The 24,628-nt window shown below is 48.9% G+C and overlaps 1 protein-coding gene across 1 annotated transcript; it reads right to left on the reverse strand.

Moving 5' to 3' along the window:
* Nucleotides 1-2,116: 2,116 nt before the first annotated feature.
* Nucleotides 2,117-22,723, reverse strand: LOC136661212 (phospholemman-like). The gene is made up of 8 exons (XM_066638266.1): nucleotides 22,586-22,723; nucleotides 12,173-12,237; nucleotides 11,387-11,425; nucleotides 9,480-9,554; nucleotides 8,481-8,517; nucleotides 7,892-7,941; nucleotides 7,257-7,295; nucleotides 2,117-5,257 (listed from the first exon to the last, which is right to left on the reverse strand). Exons 2-7 carry the CDS (start codon nucleotides 12,228-12,230, stop codon nucleotides 7,273-7,275), a joined length of 282 nt encoding a protein of 93 aa, XP_066494363.1. The 5' UTR covers nucleotides 12,231-12,237; nucleotides 22,586-22,723; the 3' UTR covers nucleotides 2,117-5,257; nucleotides 7,257-7,272.
* Nucleotides 22,724-24,628: the final 1,905 nt, after the last annotated feature.

Here is a 24,628-nt window from a genome sequence, read left to right on the forward strand (position 1 = left end):
ACAGGAAGCTCCTCATTATCCATCACCACTCTTTTCCCTTCTCTTCCATCCCTGCTCACCAGATTGAAAAAGGAAGAAGGGACACAGAGAATGAGGAAGTAGAGGAGAGTGGTGGGCTAGAGTGTCTCCCAAGAGAGTTCAACCTGCATCTCCAACATTGCAATTCAACCCGGATCTCTCCCTATCCACCCCCATGGCTACTTACAAAACTGTAAAGAGATGGAGATTCGGGACCGGCCCATCATGAGGCCAAATGAAGCTGTTGCCTCAGGTAGCAGATTGGTGGGAGAGAGTCCATATCTGACTACCTACTTGTCTCCAGGGCTTCTCCTTCCCCCTCCCTGCCCGGATTGGAAAAGGAAGAGGAACATTGGACAGTGGCAGAAGCTGGCACATAATCAGGTAAGGGTGGGGCAGGATTTGGCATGGCACTTCAAGAGGTCTTGGACCAGCCCTGCGAAGATGTAGGCACAATTGTCCCTGAAAGGACTGGAGATCAAGTTGACAATTCAGAGAGAAGACCAGACCCCAAGAACAAGAAGAAGACAAGACCCCAAGAAGACCAAGACCCCAAGAAAGCTGACAATTCAGAGAAGACCAGACCCCAAGAACATCCCCTCACATTTGTAGCGCTGAGCCTGTTTTGGCTGCCATATGCATTTGCTTTCTCTTCCCCAGGCTAGTCTCCATCAACAACCTTCACACCTGTTCCTCCACAAGAATGATCTTGTCGCTGCTGGGCAACCAGCCTCATTAGGCAGGATATTGGTTAATTACACAGCCCAAGATGGTCAGCAGAGGTTTCATCAATGTGAGCTCATGGGTAGGTGAAGGTCCCCTGAGAGCTGGATATCTCTCTGTGTTTTTAAAGGGGGGGCAGGTGTGAGACAGAGACAGCCACTGGCAACTCTTTTAGAAGAGGCAGAGAAGCGTTACTAGCTAGAGTTAATTAAAATGGAGGGTGTAGCCGGGGCAGGGGGAGTTTCCCAAGTTGTTTTCTGGGGGATCTAACTTATTTTTCACATTTTATATTCCATCCTTCCTCCAGGTTGTTGAGGACGGTGCATACGACTCCTTCCCCTTTTCATCCACCTCTGACATCCCTGCAAAGTAGGTTAGGGCCCAATCCTATGCATATCTGCTCAGAAGTAAGTCCCATTATAGTCTATGGGGCTTGCTCCCAGGTCAGCGTGAATAGGATTGCAGCCCAAGGCTGATAGGGATTCATCCATGATTATTCAGCAAGTTTCATGGCTGAGTTATGTGCTCAACTCAGGTCTTCCAAGTCCACCGCAATAACCACTACGCCATGCTGGTTCTTCTGGCCTATCAAGAGTGCTTGTAGTGACATCATCAGCTAGAGTGCTGAGGTGCTGCCTATGAAACTTTTGTCTAACATAGGGGTGCCCAAACCCCGGCCCTGGGGCCACTTGTGGCCCTTGAGGACTCCCAATGTTGCCCTCAGGGAGCCCCCAGTCTCCAATGAGCCTCTGGCCCTCCAGAGACTTGCTGGAGCCCACACTAGCTCAACGCAGTGTGAGGGCAACTGTTTGACCTATCACGTGAGCTGTGGGATGAGGGCTCCCTCCACTGCTTGCTGTTTCACATCTGTGATACAGTAGCGGCAGCAAAGGAAAGGCCAGCCTTGCTTTGTGCAAGGTCTTTTATAGGCCCTGAGCTATTGCAAGACCTTCATTCATTCATATAAGTTCATCTTTAATATATTCATTTATATTTACTTATGTAAATTTATTCAAATTTGAAATGTAAATTAATTCTTTCCCCACCCCCCCACCCCGGCCCCCGACACACCCCTGGACACCCCTGGTCTAACAGAACCTGGTTTGGACACCCCTGGTCTAACCCCTTGGACACCCCTTGGACCCCCTGGTCTAACCCCTTGGACACCCCTGGTCTAACAGAAACATCAGGCCCAGCAAGAGCCAAACTAAGAAAGTTGCCTAGATGTTTAAGCCACCGTCGTTCCCAAGGACTGTCTGAGAGACTCCCATGAGAGGCAGCTGGTTCAAATAACTTTTCAAACATTGCAAATGTTCTTGCTGCCAAGCTCAGGCAGCCCCACACTCAGAGGAAAGGCAGACCTCGCACACAGCGCTTGGAGAAAGTTGCATTTTAATGTTGTACAAGGCACTTGTTCGGTTCCCACAGTTCAGAATCACAGAAAAGGGGTCAGTGAAACCATGAGAATAAGGACTGATGGAAAGGAGGTCTTGCACAGAGGATGGGCTCAGCAAGGGTTGCTTCTTAGGGAAGGAGTAAGTTTGTCCTCAAACTACTAACTAGGCTGAACTGCTATAGCAGTGTTTGTACTGCCCCCTGCTGGAGAGAAACCAAGTTGCTCAAGGATGACAATGACAATATTGATAGAGGTACCTGGATCTTGTGGGCGGGGGGGGGGAGGAGTAAAAGAGAGGGATTGTATGCTATGATACAGGCCATCATTGCTTGCACCCCACTGCTATTTCAGGTGCAAGAAATTGTGCAGGCTGTTGGTGCGCTACAGGTAGAGAGGAAGGATTTTGCCCTTTACTTGGACAGCAATGAATCCGTCATCACATCCAATGCTTGTAGAGGGGAGGGGGAAACTATTTTTGCCTCCATCCTTAATGCACCCCCACTTTGATCAGCTTTCCAACTGCAGTAGAGATTTCCAGTCTGCATCGATATAATGCAAGCAAACACCAAGACCCATGGAACACTGCACCTTCAAGGTAGACCAAAGGAAGGCTTCAGGAACCTGAAGCCATTGTGTCCACCCTTCCAATTCTCTCCCCCCCCCCCAACGTTTAACTCTTTATTGCAAATGATCTGGCGTACCCTCAATTTTAAAGCAATGCACAGGACAAGGTGGAAACCTACACCCACGCTGCAACCTGAGGCACGCTCACCTGGGAGTAAGCCCCACTGAACTCAGTAGTGGTGGTGTAGCCAGAGGGAAGGCGAAGCAGCCAGGCTGGCTGCTCCGCCCCCCCTCCGGCTACGCCATTGCTCAGTAGGACTACTACCAAGTAGACACGCCTTAAGACTGTGCTGCCAAGAAGACGTGTAAAAAATGGAGCATTTGTTAGTACATCCCTGTTCCTGGCTGTACCAATTTGCCCCGTGGGAGTTGCTACACTGGGGTTAATGAGCCTCCTCACACTGTTAGGCCTGCATTATTTATCATCTCCTGGAGCCTCAACTCTCCCATCTTCCTTTCAAAAGCTGCCCTTTTGGTAAATGCTGAAATAGGCCGGGATCCAGAGATTTCTTCACATCAATCAGCGTTATTCTTGCTGCCAGAGAAAGGGATTTTTTTTTTTTTTGCCCTAATTTGGCAAGGAAAAACGGCACACCAAAGTGGCCTTCTATGTACACATAGGCCACAGAATTGAACTAGCCAGCTGTGTAACTAAAAGGCATGTTGGAGGGCCGATTACCCTCCTGCACACAGCTAGAAAGTAGGGACCTTTTACAGTAGAAGGCAAGGGGAAGAAGAGCGCCAAAAAGGGGCACCCTTCTTTCCCATAAATCCCTTTCAGTGCCTTTTGTCAATAGCATGGTTGCTACACCATAAGAACATAAGAAGAGCCCTGCTGGATCAGGTCGAGGTCCTTCTAGTCCAGCTTCCTGGATCCCACAGATGTCACACAAGACAATAAGATACCTGCATCCCATTGGCACTCCCTTGCATCAGGCATTCCAAGTTAGCCTTCTTCTAAAACCTGGAAGTATACCCATTATGGCTTGGAACATGTGATGGACCTTCCTCCAGCAATCTGTCCAATTCCCTTTTCAACTGGGCCAAATACTATCACTACATCCTGTGGCAAGGAGTTCCACAGGATGCGGTGATGCCATCTGGCTTAGATGCCTTTAAAAGGAGATCGGACAGATTCCTAAAAGAAAAGTCCGTCGCTGACTGCTCGGTTCCTTCACCGGTGTCTACTCCCAACCATCTTCTATGCCTGCAGCAACCAAGAAGAACATCAAAGCCTCCCACAGCTAGAAGAGATCAGACAAGGAAATGGCACAGAAGGGCATATCGACCTGCAGCTTCACTCGGGACCTCGCAGCTAGGAAAATTTCTGGCCCTCTAGAAGCAAGACATCCCAAGGTTCAACTCCAGGGCCAATGTGCCCCCACATACTCCCCCATGTCTACCCTGCCCAGTGCCCATGTCCCACTGCTTCTCTGCATGTTCTTTTGTTTACATCTGGGAGAAGACCAGGCTTCTCCAAGGAGGTGAAGGGATGCTGTGGGTAAAGGGCTCTGGCCACTTCCAATTAGTCTGGGTCAGCAGCCCAAGGTGAAGAGTGACCCTCCCCTTCTCAGCTGATACCGCACTGGTTGACTGCATCCCTTCAACTAGCACTGAGTGCTAGTTGACTGGAGGTCAATGAGATACAGTCTGGAGGTCAAAGAGATACAGTCAATTCTTGATATCCATGCGCTCTGTTTCCGCAGATTCACTTATCCACGGGAACAAAGGGCGCAACTCACCTTATGCCATCTGCAGACTGTTCTTTTCTCTCTGTGGCCATTCTGACACTATCTGGGCCATTCTGAAGCCGCCGCAGCATTTGCGGTGGCCATTTTGAATCCTGTGGCCGCCCTTTTATAGCCATCTGGGACATTCTGAAGCCACCTGTGGCCATTCTGATCTATCGGCACCCTTAACGCCAATATGATTTTCCTTCTTAATCCATTGATCCCATCGGATCAAGGATTCCATACCTTCGGATTTGGTATCCGCTGGGTCAACCCCTGCAGATACTGAGAATTGTCTGTACTACTACCCTATTTTGGTTGGGCTTCTTTGGGTCCCTCCCTTGGGGACAGAGACATTATGGTAGGTTGCTGGCCCCTTCTGTTTCCTTTCCATGGCCCAAGACGGGACAGAGTCTTTGGCCTAGTTTTACACTCCGACAAGCCAGCTCCATTTTTATCCTCCTGGTCTTGGGAAGGTTCATTCTGTTTGCAAACATGTCATTTGGACGGCCACGGATTTAGCTGAGCAGGAGTACTAAGTGCCATGGAAAGGTTAGTAATGACACTCTCTGGACCAGGGAGAGTGGGATCCAAGCAGCAAGGCTTCCAAGTTAGGGGGCTCAGCTGGGTTGGGAATGGAGCATCACGAAGACATCTGGTCTGGAATTTGCCAGGTTCTGTGCAAGAGGCTGGGTGGCCCTAAGGCTGTGCGGTTAGGCAGGGGAACACTCGTTGGATCCAAGGAGCACTGCACACTGGAAGTAACCTATGTGAGACAAAGGCAGACATGCTAGTTAAAAATCTGGCTCATCTTAATCTTCTCACCTCCACCCAGCACTCTACTGTTCAGCTTATTCATCTAACTTGTTGCACAGATCACATGACACCCATCATTAAATCTCTCTGCTCTGGCTTCCTGTCCGCTCATGGATCCAACATTAAGCTCCTGACCTTTAGCTTCAAACTCTGCACAGCCTCGCCCCTCCTGACCTCCTAAGATGCTCCTGGTTGCATCCTTCATTCTTCCAGCTACACCCTCAACCATCCAAACGCTTAATGCTCCTTCAAGTGACTTCACCATGTCTCCCTTCCTGCCCTTTATGCCTGGAACAGTCTCCCAGAAAACCTGTGGGATGTTTCCTTTCTCATCTCTTACAGCAGGGGTGCTCAATAGGTGGATCGCGATCTACTGGTAGATCGCGAGGCAAAATGAGTAGATCGCGGAGCCCTGTCTCTCCAAACTGTTAATATGTCAGTTTCGTCTAATGACTAGACGAAACTGACATATTTAGCTGACACTAAACTGACACTGAAACTGACACTTTAGCTGCTCTTCAGGCATGCAGCAACAAAACTGACTAGACTCCAGCAGGGGCTCCATACATTAAAGGGGGTGTCTTTCAGACGCTTCCTTCCCCCCTGGTAGATCTCCGGGCCTTGCTGGGTTTCAAAGTAGCTCTCGAGCCAAAAAAGTGTGAGCACCCCTGTCTTACAGATCCCTTCACAGAGCACTCATTTTGCATGACACAAGATGTCCCCTGCTGGATCAGGCCAAAAGCCCTTCTAGTCCAGCTTCCTGTATCTCACAGCGGCCCACTGGATACCTCAGAGAGCACACAACAAGCTACCTGCATCCTGTTGCCACTCCCTTGCATCTAGCATGTCAGAGATAGCCTACTTCTAAAACCAGGAGATTGTATATACCCATCATGATGGACTTCTCCTTCATAAATCTGTCCAGTACCCTTTTAAAGGCATCTAGGTCAGACACCATCACCATCTCCTGTGGCAAGGAGTTCCACAGATTAATTTCATGCTGTGTAAAGTAGTTTTTTTTTTGTACCATGCCTTCATCCCCATTTCCTACTACAAATACAGCTTATGCATGCATCCCTGAATCAATCTCATATCTTCCCTGTTTACCCCTGCCTCTGTCCTCCTTGTGTCTAGAACTGGACTGTAAGGTCTTTGAGGCAGGGACCCATCTGTTCACTTTGCATCCAGCATAATGTGCATTGATAGTGCTGATGGAGATGCACAAAATAACCTGTGAATTCCCTATTTCACCAGCAGGGCAACGTTCTTCACACCACCTCACTCTGCAGGGATTCAGTCCACTACCTGACTTGGAAGCCCTTTTGTGATTCAGACCAGTCACTGAGGATGTGGACCTCTGCCCATGGCTCAAAACTTTTCAATTGCAACCAGAGGTTCACTTGATCCATGTACCTTTAGACCCCTTCCTCCAACAACAACCCCTGTGCATGGAAAATTGCCATCCCAGGAAGAACACAAAGTAACAGCCCACATTCCTGACACGGGGTATGTCTGTCTGTCTGTGTCTGGAGGTTCAGTTAAGTCTGCCACCCAGTGTCATCACTAGGTGGGTGCAGACCACACTAGGTGACACCCAAAAGCTCCAAAGCCCATCTACCAGACTTCCTGAGGAGATCAGGTCTACTCACCAAGTAGACCTGGCTTCCTGGTCAGCTGGGCCTCTGTCTTTGGCTGTCCACGAGGCTAGGTCTACCTGACAGAAGAGTGGGAGATGGTTGGCCAGGTTGATTAGTCATACCCAGAGCTCTGGAGGTGGATCAAGTTCAAGGGGGTGACACCCTGAGTTATTGCACTGGGTGACACCAACCCTAGTGACACCACTGTCCCCAGTGGAGTCTGAAGCAGTCAGCCCCAGATATCAGTCTGCCCCTTCAGTGATGGGTGGGTCACTTCTTTGTGTTTCTGGCTCTGTTTCAAAAGCAACTCACCAGCTCTAAGATCCTTCTATCTCATCCTGGTGGATAAACCTAGGGAGAATTTTGAAAGACGCAGTTAACAGGCAGTGTCTCAGAAAAGATGCATTCTGTCCTTTCTGCTAATAGACCCCAGGCTGGGACAGTCTGTCCCCTCCAGCGCCTGTTACATGCTGAACTTAAGTCGCCCCAGAGCAGATCTCGTCCCAGAGTGCGAGATGCAAGCAGACAGCTCGTGTAAGATGACTGTTGTCCCATCACGTCATGTGGCATTAAATCACCCCCACTGTGGAGATGGGTAATGACCCGGGGCAACCGTCTTTGGAGAACCTCTCTCCTAGGCTGGGCCCTTGTTTCCACCAAAACAGTGAGGTTGCAACCCCTATTCACACTTTCCTGGGACTGGGAGTAAACCCTATTCTATCCAATTGGACTTATTTCCGAGTAGACATGCCTGAGATTGCATTGCAGGGACCACGCTTCAACCTCTTTAAGAGACCCCTAACAAGATCTGTGCTCGTTTAATATGTTCCCAAACCTGATGCACCCTGCAAAAGCTTTAACCTGGCACAGAAATGGGACAGGGCTTTTGTTTTGTTTTAAGTTCCTAGTCCTCAAGTAAAGGGGAACTGGAATATGCTGGAACTTACGCCGGATAGAGCTGCGCAGAGTCCCTTCCTCCTCATCCGGTTCACCCGTCCTTGGAAAAGAACAAGGTTATCATGCCACATTGCTTATATGCCCAGCTCTGGCACACTCCTCGGTGCAAACACTGCAGGCAGGACCCAGTTCACTCCAGAACATAATTCAGCAACTGCCTCAATGTTAGCCCTATTCCATGCACCCTTCAACTAGGTTCACTGTTCCCAGACCAGAGCATTTTGCACAAGAGCAAAGTCATAGCTCCCCCTGATGGCAGACAGAGGAATAACTGGTCTGTGCACCAATAGCTTAATCAATAAGATGGAACCATAGAACATTAAGAGAGATGCTTGCAATAGGGAATGGTTCTTTGCTCCTTCTGCTTCCCCCTCCCTCGTTAATATCTGTGGCTCCTGTGGGCAGGAGAACCAATGGATTGAAATTCTAGGGAAGGAGATTTAGGATAGGCATGAGGAAGAGTTTCCCAACTGTAAGAACTTGTCTAGCACTGATACAGTTTGCCTTGGACTTTAAGAACTGACACAACAGAGCTCACTTTCCACCCTTCTACCCAACAAAGCTGTTCAGGAAAGTTACCTTTGTTGCTGGTTGAACTTGCAACGACAACGCCGGCCTGGGAAAGGAAGCAAATCATAAATGAGTAGTAAAAGAACAACACAGCAAGGACTGGCTAGGCGATATGACTCCCACCTTCCACCCAGTCTGCTTCTTGGAGAGTAGCACTGATTAGTGGTTGGAACAGACAACAGCCCACATTGGAGAAGAATCATGGCTCAGAGGGTAAGCATCAAATGCTTTGCATGTAGGTGGTCCAAGATATAATTCCTGGCATTTCCAGACAAAAAGAATCTCAGAAAGTAGAGTCAGGAAAGGTGAGATCTTTACTTGAGGGTCATAGAGCACCAGCCAAAGCACAGTGTACAGGATCTAGTCCTATCCATGTGCCGAAATTACACTCAGAGGCAAGCCAGTGAGGAGCAACAGGTAAGAGACTGAGCTGTGAATGGAGACCTCCCCAATTCAAGTCTCACCTCTGCCATGAATTCTCACTAATTGAACTTTGAGAAGCCACTACATTCTCAGCCTCAGTCTTCCCCATCTTTAATATGGGAATAATACATTGCCCACTTTGCAGGGCTGTTGCAAGGACAACAACAAAAGGATACATGTAAACCATTCTGCATATTCAGGAAGCAATCTGGGTCTGTAGTAGAAAATCAGTGTGGAAAAGGTGGAGTTTCTTAATGCTTTCCCTTTTCTCTGCTAAAATTTCCCCAGGTAATTTTCACTCCATCAGGGAAAAGATATAAGTACCTGGAAGGGGAGGGGCTGTGTGGGTACCCATGGAATTAGCAGAAAGAGTGCAAGAGGGAGAAGGATTAAGAAGTCCCTCCTTCCCATATCAATTTTATGCACAGATTTCAGCCTCCTTATTTAGCTGTATTTAAGCAAAGAAAAATACACATTAGGAACAAAATGCATAGCACATGGTGCACAGTCTGGCTCTAATTCTGCAAAAAGCAAGTGTACATTTGGGGTTGGGATGGGGACGAGTTGGGGGGGGAATCTACTCACTGAGTATAATCAGAATGCCGAGCAGGAACAAGACCACAGCAAATATTAACCCTCCAATTCTCAGAGTCTTGTAATCTGGGAAGGGAGAAGAAAACAGTGGTTGTTGCAGGCTGAGAACACAACTCTTAGTTTGTTACACTACTCAACTAGCATTCTTAACCAGGCAGGAAAGTAGCCAGAAGAGAGTCAAAAAAACCCATATCTTTGTGCTGTCATATGTGAGAGCACAATCTAGGGGGAAATTCTCCTGGACAAGCCCCATGGAGAGGAGTGGGGAGGCCCCCTAAGGACAAAGTAACACCTGAACAGCTTCCTTTTTTGACCCTTTTTCTTTGAATGCTTTTCTCTGCTAAAATTTCCCCAGCTGCTGTTCACCTTACAAGAGAAAATATACCAGTTACCGGAGGTTCTCCTTGTACAGACAATTTTTAGCAGAAAAAAAAAAAAAAATAAAAGCCAAGGAGAAAAAGTTAAAGCAAATTAAAACATATATTAGGAACAAAGTGCACAGCACATGGTTAAAGCTATAGTGTACTTGTGTCTCCTAATTTACATAAGAACAGCCCCACTGGATCAGGCCATAGGCCCATCTAGTCCAGCTTCCTGTATCTGTATGCAGGCATCTGTATACAGCTTCCTGTATCCCTTCTAGATGCAAGGGAGGGCACCTGAATGAGGTCTCTTGTTATCTGGTGCGCTCCCTGGGGCATTTGGTGGGCCGCTGTGAGATACAGGAAGCTGGACTAGATGGGCCTATGGCCTGATCCAGTAGGGCTGTTCTTATGTTCTTATCTCACAGCGACCCACCAAATGCCCCAGGGAGCACACCAGACAACAAGAGACCTCATCCTGGTGCCCTCCCTTGCATCTGGCCTTCTGACATAGCCCATTTCTAAAATCAGGAGGTTGCACATACACATCATGGCTTGTAAGCCAAAATGGATTTTTCCTCCAGAAATTTGTCCAATCCCCTTTTAAAGGCGTCCAGGCCAGACGCCATCACCACATCCTGTGGCAAGGAGTTCCACAGACCAACCACACGCTGAGTAAAGAAATATTTTCTTTTGTCTGTCCTAACCCTCCCAACACTCTATTTTAGTGGATGTCCCCTGGTTCTGGTATTATGTGAGAGTGTAAAGAGCATCTCTCTATCCACTTTATCCTTCCTGTGCATAATTTTGTATGTCTCAATCATGTCCCCCCTCAAGCGCCTCTTTTCTAGGCTGAAGAGGCCCAAACGCCTTAGCCTTTCATCACAAGGAAGGTGCCCCAGCCCTGCATTCATCTTAGTCGCTCTCTTTTGCACCTTTTCCATTTCCACTATATCCTTTTTGATTGGAACAGTGGTGCTTTAATAACCTTCCCCCCACCCCATGTGGTTTCCCCGAAGGTTCAATCAGCCCCATGCTGGAGGGGGCTGAGAAATACCATTACAGCTTAACTGCCATGAGAATTAAAGTTATTAAAATATTTCCCAAGAAAATAAACGGCAGGTGGGATTTAAGGGCCCAACCCTATCCAACTTTCCAGCACTGATGCAGCCATGCCAATAGGGTGTGCACTGCACCCATGCAGTCATAGGGCGTCCTCAAGGTAAGGGGATGTTTGTTCCCTTACGCTGGGGCTGCATTGCGGCTACATCGGTGCTGGAAAGTTGGATAGAATTGGGAGCTAAGTCATAGAAACAGCATGGGAGAGAGAGGGAAGGGTGGAACAGCCCTTCCTCTGCTGATCTGATAAAAGTCAGACCAAACTGTGCCCATTTTAGGATGGGTTAAAACAACAAGAGATCCAATAATATGTGGTTTGTCCTAACTTTTCAAAACTCTGGAAGGGGAACTCTATGCTTGCAATTTGTCTCCCATTCCTAGAGAGATAGTTTATCATCATCCTCATCATCAACTCACCATAACTGAAGGGGTCGTTCGTCAGCTCCTTTTCTGGTTCTAAAAGAGACAGACACACAAACACACACCAGGAGTGATCAATTATATGGGTGACCTTATCTCTGACCCCAAATCACTCAAGTGAAACTAACTGGCTTTAGAATTTCACTTCCCTAGTATTGATTAATACGTCACTGATGAAACTTCCTGGTTGCCTTTGGGTCCTTCACTCTCAGCCTTACCTACTTCACAGGGCTGTTGTGAGGACAAAAAGAAGGGGAGGTTGCCCTGCTCTACACTCGCGATACTACGTTCATAATAACCTTGACACCTTCCTGATAAATGCAAACAAACTCACTGAGATTGTACAGGCACATTGCCCTCAGATGAAGTAGGGAGCCCTTTCCAAGTACAGGCTTAGAGGGCCCCTTAAATTTTCAAGGGCATGGTGCCCTCAGTTTCCCATGGAAATTAGATGAACTGAGTGAGGACATGTGCCATGTAGAGTCAGAACACATTTTCATCCAAACTCAGCATTCTGCCTGCCTACAAATATCAGCCAGCCAGATGCTGCAGGGAAATCCACAAGTAGGGCAATATCTATCCTCTGTTACTAGGCAGTAAGGCCCATTAAACACAATGTGACTGCATTCCAAGAAAAAAAGACACATTAAAAAAAAAATCAACAAGTTTGTTTTTTTTTAATTTCTCAGGCAGCATGAATAGTGCCTACTCCTTTTAAGATCTCCAGATGTTGGCAGATGTGTTCAATGGCTTCTCCACATTCTCCCCATCCTCCAACTTTACCTGCGACTGCAGATCCCAGCATGATCCCAAAGAGAGGCAGAAAGATCCACAGGCCCATGGTTGCCCTGGGGAGACATAAGAGGAAAGGCAGTCAGATTTCCTGGCTAGAGGCAATGTGGGCGACATCTTCTTGCTGTTCGGGCATCACCGGGTAGCTGTGAAGGTTCACTGGAAATCCGAGTCTAACTCTGTGACGTTGCCTTTGGGCAGCGGTGGAGCGATTCTCTCAGAGTGTTCCCAAGTAGGAGGGAGCCTGTGGAAGGAAATTCCTGAAACTCAGAGTTGACTCTACTGCCTCTCAACCCCAAGCCCCATCTACGAGGGCTACGAGCCCCATCTCGTATAATCTCATATACAAGCCCCATCTCATATACGAGCCCCATCTCGTATAATTGCCAGACAGGTACAAGCGAGCAAAACATTGGGTTCAAGGGACTGGCAACAGGATACAGGTATCTTGTTGTCTTGAGTGCTCCCCAAGACATCTGGTGGGCCACTGTGAGATACAGTAAGCTGGACTAGCTGAGCCCTGGGCCTGATCCAGTAGGGCTCTTCTTATGTACCTCTAGTGCAAGAAAATGTATCCATGAGTTGTTTGGAAATCTATCTGCTCATCTAGAATCTCTCAAACCATTTTATATTTACCTATGTATTTTATGTACTTTGTTATGTACTTTTAAGATATTTACATCCTGCTTTTCTCCACTACAAAGAACCAACTATTAGACTACATTTAAAACAACAACAACAAAATATTACATTCAGACAAACAAAAATGATGGCAGCAACCTTAACAGAGGAAGCCATCAGAGAAAATCATGAAAATGGAACACTTGTTTTAAACAACCCAGAACCTCTTTATACATTATCCTATCCAACTTTCCATGCAGCTACAATGTAGCCCCGATGTAAGGGAACAAATGTTCCTTTACTTTGGGGAGGCCTCTGTGACAGCACCCCTGCTGCAAGATGTAGTGCCCACCCTGTTGGCATGGCTGCGTTGGCACTGGAAAATTGGATAGGATTGGGTCCACATTTTGTTTGCATTGCAGGATCCCTCTGCCCTTGATCCCACCCAATCCCAGAGATGTTCAGTAGGGTTGCCACATTTCTTCCTGGCAGGGCTCCTATGCCTTTAACAGCTATGCAGCCATCAGAAGTTCAGCAGGTAACTGTTCCTCCCATCACTTCGCTGCCACATCTGAAAAGAACAGTGGATGTCAAGTTTCAGCCCTTCTCATGGGAAAAACGCCGGAAGCCAGCAAGGTCATGAATTTGGCAATTCAAACGACAGAGGAGCAAACAGTAAACAAGGAGCAGCGATGCAGTGCAAGATCGAGCTTTGGGGATGGATGTTGCAAAATTTAAGAGCATCCCCCTTAAAAAAAAAAAACAATAAACAAGGTGCTCTGTGATAAAACAGGAAAGGTTGAGTGAGAAGGGAAAGCAAGAGAGCAGAGCAGTGCTGGAACAGCTGGAGGGGAAGGAATTATGAGAAGCAGGTCAGGGAGGTGTCTAGAACAGCCAGGTGGAAAGGGAAAGGAATGGAGGGGGGGAAGGAAATGGTCCTTAGAACAGCTGGTGCTGGACCATTTATTTCACATCCAGTCATGCTAGCTGGCTCTGGGAGAGGGAGGGCAAAGGCCTGTTTCTATAGAGATTGGCCTTTTGCAGTTTGGAACATTGCATTGCAATGTTGACAGACGATATCTGTTGTCTCCAGGTGCCCAGGGCCATTTCAGGGTTTCTTGCTTTCCCTGCCTGGTCAGTGACCTTCCAAAGGGAAAAAAAAAAAAAAAAAGATACTATAAAACACTCTTAGCCGGATATGTAGGTCACATCCTGACTAAAACACAACAAAATTCACAACCCACGTCCACAATGGCCCATGGGCACAAATCATCAACAGCTTTGTTGTGGAGCGCAGTCCCGCCCATCAGATGTAAAATCTCTGAGCTCTGCACGCCAAATGCTCCCCCCCTTCTTCCTGCTCCTGAGAGGTGAAAAGGAAGGTTTGAATGGAGTGCAACAGGAAGTGAGGAGGTGGAGAGCAGAGTGGTAGGCTAGAAAGTCTCCGGTGCTCCACTACGGGTTACAAGCCACAATGTGTATGTGCAACCGCCTGATTTTAGAAATGGGCTATGTCAGATGCAAGGGAGGGCACCAGGATGCAGGTGTGCTCCCTGGGGCATTTGGTGGGGCCACTGTGAGATACAGGGAACTGAACTAGATGGCCCTATGGCCTGATCCAGTGGGGCTGTTCTTATGTTCTTATGCTCTGCGGGCTTCCAACAACAACAACAACAGTATTTATATACCGCTTTTCAACAAAAAGTTCACAAAGCGGTTTACAGAGAAAATCAAATATCTAATGGCTCCCTGTCCCAAAAGGTCTCACAATCTAAAAAGATGCAACACCAGCAGACAGCCACTAGAACAGACAGTGCTGGGGTGAGGTGGGCCAGTTACTCTCCCCCTGCTAAATAAAAGAGGAGCATCCACTTGAAAAAGCACCTCTTAACCAGTTAGCAGGGATTCCAGAGTTACACAGAGCTCTTCAGCAGGCAACTAAAGGATTCCGTGCAACCAGAAAGCCTGCACGCACATACATCAATTTTTAAAAGCCAGCATTATCTATTTTGCAACGATGAGGTCATAAGGCAAATACACTTCCCTTCTTCACGCTTCCAAGTAGAGGGCCTGTGCAGAAGTGGGTGGCAATTCCCTTGCCTCCCTTATTCCCACCCAACCCCAGAAGTGTCAGGACATGCATGTCCACTTCATAAACATCCTTCTGGCTTAGATCATTGGCTGCTATCATTAGCCAGCAGGAAGGAGGACAGGAGAACTTCCGCCCTTTGGCTCAACCTCTGCTGGAAAAGCTACATTTGAATTAACTCTTTCCACTGCAACCAACCAGCAAGAGATCTCTAGGCAAAACACACCCCTCTTGACATACTCAGAAGCCTGGGCCTCCCTGCTCTGAACACTAGGTATCACTTCCCATCCAAAGCTGGACAGGGGAAGAAAAGTCACACACCCCTTTCCTTCCCAAGTCTTGAGCTCAGCCTGTTCCCCCCTCCTCTCCTTGCTTTTCTAAGGACAGAAACAAGAAAACGTTAGGAAAGATTTGAATTTTTCCCCTTCCAATTCAAGATTAAGTCCCAATGGATTATTTGTGGCTGAATCATCCACAGTTACACACAAGCATTTACCCCCCTTTGCCTACCTGAACTATCCCCTGGCAATAAGGAGGGAATCTATCTTGTGATCACTAATACCATAGAGCAGGGGTGTCCAAAGTTTTTGGCAGGAGGGCCACACTGTCTCTTAGACACTGTGTTGGGGGCCAGGGGGGGAAGAATTAATTTACATTTAAAATTTGAATAAATTTACATAAGTTTACATAAATGAATATAGTAAAGATGAACTTATATGAATGAATGAAGGTCTTGCAATAGCTCATGGCCTATAAAAGGCCTTGCACAAAGCAAGGCCAGCCTTTCCTTTGCTGCCACTACTGCATCACAGACGTGAAACAACAAGCAGTGGAGGGAGCCCTCATCCCACAGCTCACGCGAGAGGTCAAACAGTTGCCCTCACGCTGAGAGCAGTTGCGTCGGGCCAGTGTGGGCTCCAACAAATCTCCGGAGGGCCAGAGCATCATTGGAGACTGGGGGCTCCCTGAGGGCCGCATTGAGAGGCCTTGAGGGCCGCAAGTGGCCCAAGGGCCGTGGTTTGGGCACCCCTGCCATAGAGTATCTCAGCATGGGAAATGGGACAGAGAGCTGTCTGGAGAAGCCCTCGTTCACTTGTAAACACAGAAGCCTTCAGCAATCGCTGGCCCTGAACGAATCCTGCTTTCTGGGGGGCAAGTTGCATTTTGCTTTTGTGCAATGGCTCCCAAAAGCAGGACATTGCTCTGATCTACCTATATAGGTATGCACTGGTGGTTGCTTCTCTGTGACAGTATCAGAAATAAATATGGGTGGGGGGGGGATAGGTGCACAAAAGGGCCAAAGTGCATTTTGGACAGGGGAGGTCAACCCTTGCCCCACATGTTGAAATCTAAACATTGAGGGATGATCACAAAGAAAAGGACTCCCGGTCTGTGAAAAGCCCTTTCTAACAAAACATTGCAGACCACAAAGAAGATCCTTCTGCCAGGGGAAAGGAGAAAAGGAGGATTTTGGCTGGGCAACGCACCCTCTGGAACCTGCAGAATTTATAGCTGCCTGCCACCAGCTTTTAATCCCTGCTGTTTGTTTCTGTAGCCAGGAGCTACGCCTGCCTCGCTTGGCTGCTCAGCAACCGGACCCCAGGCCCAGCAGGGGACGCATTTCTGGAGCCAGGGTTGTTGGGCTCCTTCGAGGAGGGCCAGCCCTGCCATCAGTCAAGGTGAAGTGGCAGCTTTGGGACCACTGATGGTGGATACCCTTCCAGGGTGGCAAATGGTCAATTACCTTGTCATGTTCTTGGGCAAAACGGTCCATTACCTCCTCATATTCTCAGGCTTCCTTCTCAGTTGGCCAGTGTCCTTCTCAGACTGGGTTGGGCGGGGGGGGAGGGACTGGATCCAGCCGGTGGGCCAGCACTTGGATAATTTATTTATTCAGCCTTAGTGCCCTTCTCCCTTGGGAAGCAAGGTGAGGATTATTATGGGAGACCTTCCAAAGAGCAAAGCAATTTGGGTCCTCTTGACTTCCCAGTGCTGAGCCTCAATGAGAAAGAAAATATTTTTATTTATTTATTTTTATTTATTCACATTTTTATACCGCCCTTCCTCCAAAGAGCTCAGAGTGGTTTACACCGCTGCTCCTCCCCTCCTTCTTGTCCTCACAACAACCCTGTGAGGTAGGTGAGGCTGAGAGAAAGGGATTGGCCCAAGGTCACCCAGGAAGTTTTGTAGGCTGAGGGGAGATTTGAACCTGGATCATCCAGGTCTAAGTCCACCTCCCAAACCACTACACCATCCTGGCTCTCAAAATAGTGGGGGGGACAAGGCACAGGGTCAACCCAAGGCTTCTTATAGCCTGACATGGCATGCCAAATGCTACCCCCCCCCCGGTGATGTTCCAGCCCCTGCTCCCCCCACTCCCTGAACTGGAAAGAGGACAGAGCAGAACAGGAAGTGTGGAAGAGAACTAGGGGCTCTTCTCTCCAGATACACACATTGCTTGTGTATCAACAAACCTCTACTTCTCCTGGGACCACCTGCCTCACTTCCACTGCAACCACCCAGTTCCGTGTCCATTTCCTCCCCACCCTGTCCTCTTTCAGTCCAGGCATGGGGCTGAGAGGAGGAAAGGAAGCCACCACAATGCAGGGAGGGGCTGTGGCCGACTGACAGAGCCAATGCTTTGCCCACAGAAGACTCGATCTCCTGCGTCTCCAGACAGGGCAGAGGAAGATTTGTGCCTGGAGAAGTGCTACCAGCCAGTGTTCACAAGACTGAGTTAGATGGGCAAACAGCCAGACTCTGTATGGCAGCTTTCTGTTCATCCTGCAGCTCTGAAAAGCAGTTGCACAAATGGCTTTAGAACCAGCACCAGGTCCCACCTAAACTACATTTCCACCCAAGCCACGATCCCTTTGCATGGCTCAGGATTCCAGTCCACTCCCTCTGCTTCTTCAGCCGTGAAGGATTCCAAAAAGCCCTGCCAATTCTGCTATGTTTTGGCAGGCAAAACTAGGATCTTATCCCATCCACAGGACACTGCCATGCCCAAAGGCACAGGCCCAATTCCCCCCCCCCCAAATAAAACACACTATTCTCCTCCCCTTCCCCTGAAGGCCTTTGCACCTAGGAAGGAGCCGGTCCTCTGGGCCTCTCAGATATTTCAGCAGGAGATAACAGAGAGCTAAGGGCTAACGCACCCTTGAGTTCTGAGAAGGCAACAAACTCTTATCTAGCTGGTATAGGAGGGAGGGAAATTAAGAGAGCTAAATTTGTCTGCCTTGGCTCCGGGACAAGGGGTGGAACAACAGTAGCATATGTGCTTCGGCAGGCAAGGAGGTGCGAAAGATGAGGCAAGACAGCTACGCTAGGCAAGAGGGGGCAGAGGGGCTTTAGATTAGGCTGGCCTGGTTTTCTTTGCCCCCATCCAAGTTACTCCGAGGCAATCTTGACATAGCCCCTGCACACACCCATGCCCGTCATTTGGGACCCAGTGATAACCAGAAAAAAAGGGGGAGAGGGGTAAGGGGGAAGCAAACGGACTCTTTTCCCATTTCTAAGAGATTTTTTTTTGGTCCACGGCCTCAAGCAACACAGGTCAGCGGGTGTGTTACAAGCCCAGGGCAAGGGTCTGCAGGGCTGGGGGAAGCCACTGGTTTGATCTGGGCCAAAGACAGAGATCTCATGTGCAAATACTATTGAAGCTACCATAGAACAAGCAGAGCTGCAATGTATAAATGGATTCTCCAGTTAGGACTATAGCACTCTCAGCATTCCCCCCCCCCCTTACAAAACATGTTAAGTGAGTGAGGAAGAGGGAGTGGAGCATCTTCCCCAAGGAGCTTACCATTTAAGTGGTGATGGGACTGTACCTCTGTGGGAGCAGGAGGAGACATACAGAAAGAGTGAGATGGTGTCAGGTAGGTGCCAGGGATAGGGGGCAACAAGGAAGCAAGGGCAAAATGGTTGGAAAAAGCAAAGGCCCAACAGCTGAGAGCAGGAAAGCTGGAGAAGCAAAGATCACAAGCAGCAGAGAAGGACAAAAGGACAAGAGAGATCTCTCCCCTATTCCTCTGCCATATCAGTTAGCCCAGTGTTTCTCAGACTGCGGGTTGTGACCTGATTTCTTGTGGGTCCGGCAGAGCCTTCTTAGATGACAGAAAGATCAGATGACAAATTGCCTCAAACCCTGAGGTTATTCAAAAATCAGGTAGCTGATAATCGCCCTGCCAAGAGCTGAGCTCCTGCAGTTTGCAAGGTCGCTGCTAACCGCCCTGGAAAGAATTGAGCTCCTGAAGTTTGCAGGCTTGTGCAAAGAGTGAGATAAATGTTTTAAGTGTCTTTTTTTTCTTGTGTGTTCTTTTTCCAAGCCTGTCCAGGACAGGTAGAGGGGGCAGGTGAAGACTGGGTCCCATAACTGAGCCCCTCAAGCCTTGAGGCTCTTCATGACAGTTGCTTCACTATGAGAAATGAATTGGGGTTTCTGCAAACAAACCAATATTGCTTGTAAATAAATAAATAAATAAAAGATCATTTCTTCTTAGATCACCTTTTTTAAAAGTCTCATAAAGCGAGGTTGGTCTTGATAGACAGTCATTTTAAAAAGTGGGCCCTGGTGCTAAAAAGTTTGAGAACCACTGAGTTAGCCCAAAGTTTTTTAGATTCTCCTAAGAATTGGGGGTCACTGCAAAGAAAGCACTTCGAGAAGTCTTGGGTCGAAAGCAGAGTTCTGCCGCTATTCCCTTGCCCAATGCCCCCTCCCCTGGCTTGCTGTTTGGCAGCCCCGTCTAATTATACCAAGGCTGGCAGGCAGCTGGAGTTATAAATATCACCCACACTCAGTCCCCCTGGAATCCAGCCCCACAGGTCACATCAGTACCAAGACTGCCCCCCCCCAAAGGGAGGCAATGTGTCTCCTGACAGTTAAAGGGCACCATTCATGCTTCAACCTTGCTCATCATCCCCAAAGTTATGGCGCTGGGGAACAGAAGCGGCGATTCACGATGGCAAAGAGGGAGGGAGTGTCACGCAGCCTTGCACCCCCTAACCCACCAGGCTGCTTTACTAGTAAACCCCGAGCACCTCGATCATTCGGTTTCCTTGCCACCAAGTAGCCATGGCACCGCCCCTGTGCACCTTGTGCTTTGTCCATTCACATTTTGCATGTACAAACCCCTTTGTGCCATTTGTCCAGGGTGAAGGCCAACTGGAAGCATCTGATGCTTCTTGGGGGGGGGGGGGCGGCTCGGCTGCCCACTGTGCTGTGGAGGAGGTTTCAAGATCAAAACCCTAAAACAGCATGAAAAAGTAGAGTACAGAAAATGCCCAGAGAAAGCGCATCAGTTATTATTTGCCGCTTGCCTTTTGAACATTTTGGTCAGCTTTTGCTTCCCCACCCCCTTTTGTGGGATTATCAGTGCCTCTTTTCCTCCTTCCTTTCCTTCCTCTATCATGATGGTATTTTTACAGCCTTTTAAAAAACAAACTATATTCTCCCTATATTTACCTACCTGGTCCAAGTTCACTTGGGAGGGAGCAGGTGGCCACATCTTTAAGACTGCCCACTTTTCACTATGACCGCATTTTGGAAAGGATGGGGTCATTTTGCCCTTCTGGGAGGGAGGCCTTCCCAAGGTGACCTTCCCTTGTCTGGATCCCCAGCTTTGAATGGTGGCAGCAAACTACTTTTTCTCAGTTCATTCTCAGATTTAAGCCATTTCTGCCCAACAGGGACCAAACCTGTGGGTCAGGCAGAAATGGTTTAAAGCGGGGGTGTCAAATTCATTTCATACAAAGGGCCGAACAGCATTCCTGATGCCTGCTGAGGGCCAGAGGCGATGTCGTCATACAGGAAGTGATGTCATTAAACAGGTCAAAACCAGAAATAAGCACTATTCTCATGTAAGAACTCATTAGCTATTATGCCATTAAAGGTTGTTGAGTAAAAAAAATTAAACTCATTAGCTGCTAATAACAGGAGAGAAAATACACAAATCTTGATCATATTTCAAGATATGGGAGAGCCCAATTACCATGTGGGCCACCCTTTTAGCAGTGTCACCTTAGCATTGCTCAACAGCTGACAGCCTGAAGGCCAGATAAAAAGCTTCTGCAGGCCGCATCTGGCCCCTGGGCCTTATGTTTGACACCCCTGGTTTAAAGGGTGAAAGCAAGGAGTAAGGAGATGGGCGCTGCTCGCTAACCACTAGGCTAAGGGCCCAGATTGCCTTCCCTTACAGAAGCATTCCAGGGCACCAATTCAGTTCACACACAGTGCTAGCCAGGCCTGTTGGGTCTCACAGTGACTCCATATGAACCATAGTGCACCCTCCCCACTCACCAACAACTCTCATGTGGCTGCACATATTCGGACAGATCAGAAGCGGCATGCGCACTGACTGCCTGGGACATCTCTCTGCCATTGCTCTCCTCGCTGAAAACCTCAAAAGAGTCTGAGAAGCTTCAGAGTCCCACAGAACTCTGTTTGAACACCACCAGCACGGAACACTTCCCCAAGCCAGCCCACCGGCTGGAATGCGTGACATGGGAATGCGGTTGATGCCGCACAAGAAGGCAGCCATTGTTTAAAACATCATGCCCACAATCTTGGCCAGTCAATATGGAGCTATTCTTTGCTTGGCATGTGTGGGAGCACCCCAGTTTCCTACTCAAGCATCTTCTGAGTTCCCACCTCTAAATGCCAGCTGGTTGGGAGTTTTCCCCTGGCAAGCCTCATGTGCATTTTTCAACAGACACACATTCAACAGGTAAAGCCTCTCCTGGTGTAGACGTGCAGCGGATACCGGGGCACGAGCCTTCCCCTAAGCACCGCTGTCAAAAGCACCAAAAATAAGAGAAAAATAATATGTTTAAGAGCTACTTGCACATATGCTGCCTATACACAGATCTGTACAATCCGTGCAGATAATTGACTCTGTGCGCGTGCAGTGTTATTCGCACATCAAGCATTACACGCAATACATGCGCACCCTGGTTCTTACATTTGGAGAGGTCCGGCTTCCAGGTTCACTTTTCGCACAAGTACATTGTGCAAACAACCCTCGACTCCCCCGCCATGTCTTCCGTTGCACCCCGCAGGGCTCAGAATCAACCCTTCTCATCCCGTTCCAATTCAGAAATGACCCCTGGACTTCTCCCAAGGTGACCCACACAGAACTTCCCAAACATTCTCTAAATGAGATATGTGGGTCCACCAGAGGCCTTGGGAACAGGCCACTACCTTGATTAAAGACCCCAAAGTGCTACCATACTACGCAGGTCTCTGATGTTTTCTAACGGTCTCCATGAAAACTTTTTTCCCAAGGAATAAAATCATCCTGCTCATCTCCTTCGGCACTTTCCAAAATACCAACTCCCAGAGAGGGGAACAAATTTCTGGCAAAGGATTTTGTTGTTGATTTTTTTTTTTTTAAGGGGAAAGTTATGTTACTTTGGGAAGGCAGAGCAGGGAGGAGGAGGAGGAAGAAGACGAAACTTTGCCCTGTCCCAGATTCTGAAATCTGTATTTGGACTAGAAAACAGACCTCTACTCAACCTGGAAATTGACCAGGAATTTGCAAGGACCCTTAAGTTCCTTGCAAAGGATTTCCCCCAAGAACTTCACAATACACACACACACGCATGTACACACACATGATACATACATGTACACACACACGGCACACAACCTTGGGTTTCCCCCCCCCCTTTGCCATGCTGTTCCAGGAGCTCCTCACCTCGCCCCCCGGAGGTCCCGATCCGCGGTCCACCAGCCCTGTGCGCTTCCTCCGCCCTCCCGAGAGCGCCGCAGCCGCGAACCTGCGCTTCCCCGCGGGGGGCGTGGGCGGCACAGCTGGCCCCGAGCGGGGAGGGGCGCGGAGGGAGGGACGGAAGCGGGCGGGCCGAGGGGCCGGAGGAGGACAGCGACTGCAGCCTGCGATCCGAGCCACCCTTTCCTGGGAGTCAGCACCGTTGACTCCAGTGGTCTACTCTACTGTCTACTCTACTTCTGAGTAGACAGGCATAAGGTTGGGCTCGCAGGCTCCAGTCCCATCCACACTTTCCTGGGAGTAAGCTCCAGCCAGCACAAGAGGACTTACTTCGGAGTAGACCCGCATAGGCTTGTGCCCGCGGGGAGGGGAGGCTGTCTGAGCCGGTGGGCTGCAGAAGCGCGCAACGCTGAGGATCGGGTCGGGGGACCGTGTGAATCCGCCTGCACTGACACGTGTCTGGTGGGAGATGCCTGCCTCTTGGCAGCGCGTCCCCGCCCGTCCCCCGCCTTGTTGGTCAGTGTCTCCCAAACGTGGCTCTCCGAAATGTTTTGACGCGCTGGGCTCTCTGGGGCACGCCTCCCCCCAACCCCCCCTCCCCCGGATCCTCCCCCCAACCCCCCTTCCCCTGGATCCTCCCCCTGCGCCTTCCTCCCCACCCCCCAAACTCCCTCTTCTTGGGGAAAGGGCTCACAGGGACAGATGGTCCCAAAGAGGAAAAGCCACACCTTTGGGGGCTCGAGTGGGGACATGATTGAGATGTACAAAATGACGCAGGGGGTGGAGAGAGTGGATAGAGAGAGGCTCTTTTCCCTTTCACACAACACCACAACCAGGGGACAGCCATTCAAACTGAGTGCCCGGAGAGTTTCTTTACCCACGTCCGTCCGTCTGTGGAACTCCTTGCCCCAGGATGCGGTGATGGTGACTGGCCCGGAGGCTTTGAAAAGGGGATTGGACAGATTGATGGTGGGAAAGTCCATCACAGGTTTACAAGCCATGCTGGGTGTGCACCACCTCCTGGGTCTAGAAGCAGGCTATCTCTGAATGCCAGATGTAAGGACAGGGTGAGCAGGCGTCCTCTTTTTCCAGGACATGGCCTCTTTTCTCACCTTGAGTCCTGGAAAAGGACTTAAATGTCCTCCTTTTCCCTGCGAGCAGGCCCCTGCACATAGCCTTCCTGTAATTAATAAATTATATGTAATAAATGATATGTAATATAGTTTTAAATTTAAGTAATATAGTGTTTAAACTAACCACATATGTGTTTTTTTAAGCTTTTATTTTGTCATGTCCTACATTTTGGGGTAGCTTGTCCTCTTTTGCAGTTATGAAATCTGATCATCCTGCTCCCAGAGGTATCTGGTGGGCCACTGTGGGATACAGGAAACTGGACTAGTTGGGCCTATGGCCTGATGCAGCAAGACTCTTCATATGTTCTCATGATGAACTGGGGAAATTTGACCCCATCAAGCAGCCTGCATTAAGAACATAAGAACAGCCCCACTGGATCAGGCCATAGGCCCATCTAGTTCAGCTTCCTGTATCTCACAGCAGCCCACCAAATGCCCCAGGGAGCACACCAGATAACAAGAGACCACATCCTGGTGCCCTCCCTTGCATCTGGCCTTCTGACATAGCCCATTTCTAAAATCAGGAGGTTGCGCATACACATCATGGCTTGTAACCCATAATGGATTTTTCCTCCAGAAACGTGTCCAATCCCCTTTTAAAGGCGTCCATGCCAGATGCTGTCACCACATCCTGTGGCAAGGAGTTCCACAAGCCATGATGTGTATGTGCAACCTCCTGATTTTAGAAATGGACTATGTCAGAATGCCAGATGCAAGGGAGGGCACCAGGATGAGGTCTCTTGTTGTCTGGTGTGCTCTCTGGGGCATTTGGTGGGCTGCTGTGAGATACAGGAAGCTTGACTAGATGGGCCTGTGGCCTGATCCAGTGGGGCTGTTCTTATGTTCTTATGCTTAAAACAAGGTTGCTATTTCACTG

Source organism: Tiliqua scincoides, chromosome 10 (genome assembly GCF_035046505.1).
Source record: "Tiliqua scincoides isolate rTilSci1 chromosome 10, rTilSci1.hap2, whole genome shotgun sequence".
NCBI classification, from domain to species: Eukaryota; Metazoa; Chordata; class Lepidosauria; order Squamata; family Scincidae; genus Tiliqua; species Tiliqua scincoides.

What these genes read in the sequence shown, in the direction of transcription:
- LOC136661212 (XM_066638266.1), bottom strand. Translation starts at nt 12,230, where the DNA reads ATGGGCCTGTGGATCTTTCTGCCTCTCTTTGGGATCATGCTGGGATCT. An exon ending in GAACGACCCCTTCAGTTATG is followed by an intron (nt 9,555 to 11,386) that starts GTGAGTTGATGA and finishes CTCCCTTCCCAG; the next exon opens with ATTACAAGACTCTGAGAATT. An exon ending in TCTGCGCAGCTCTATCCGGC is followed by an intron (nt 7,296 to 7,891) that starts GTAAGTTCCAGC and finishes AATTCTCCCTAG; the next exon opens with GTTTATCCACCAGGATGAGA.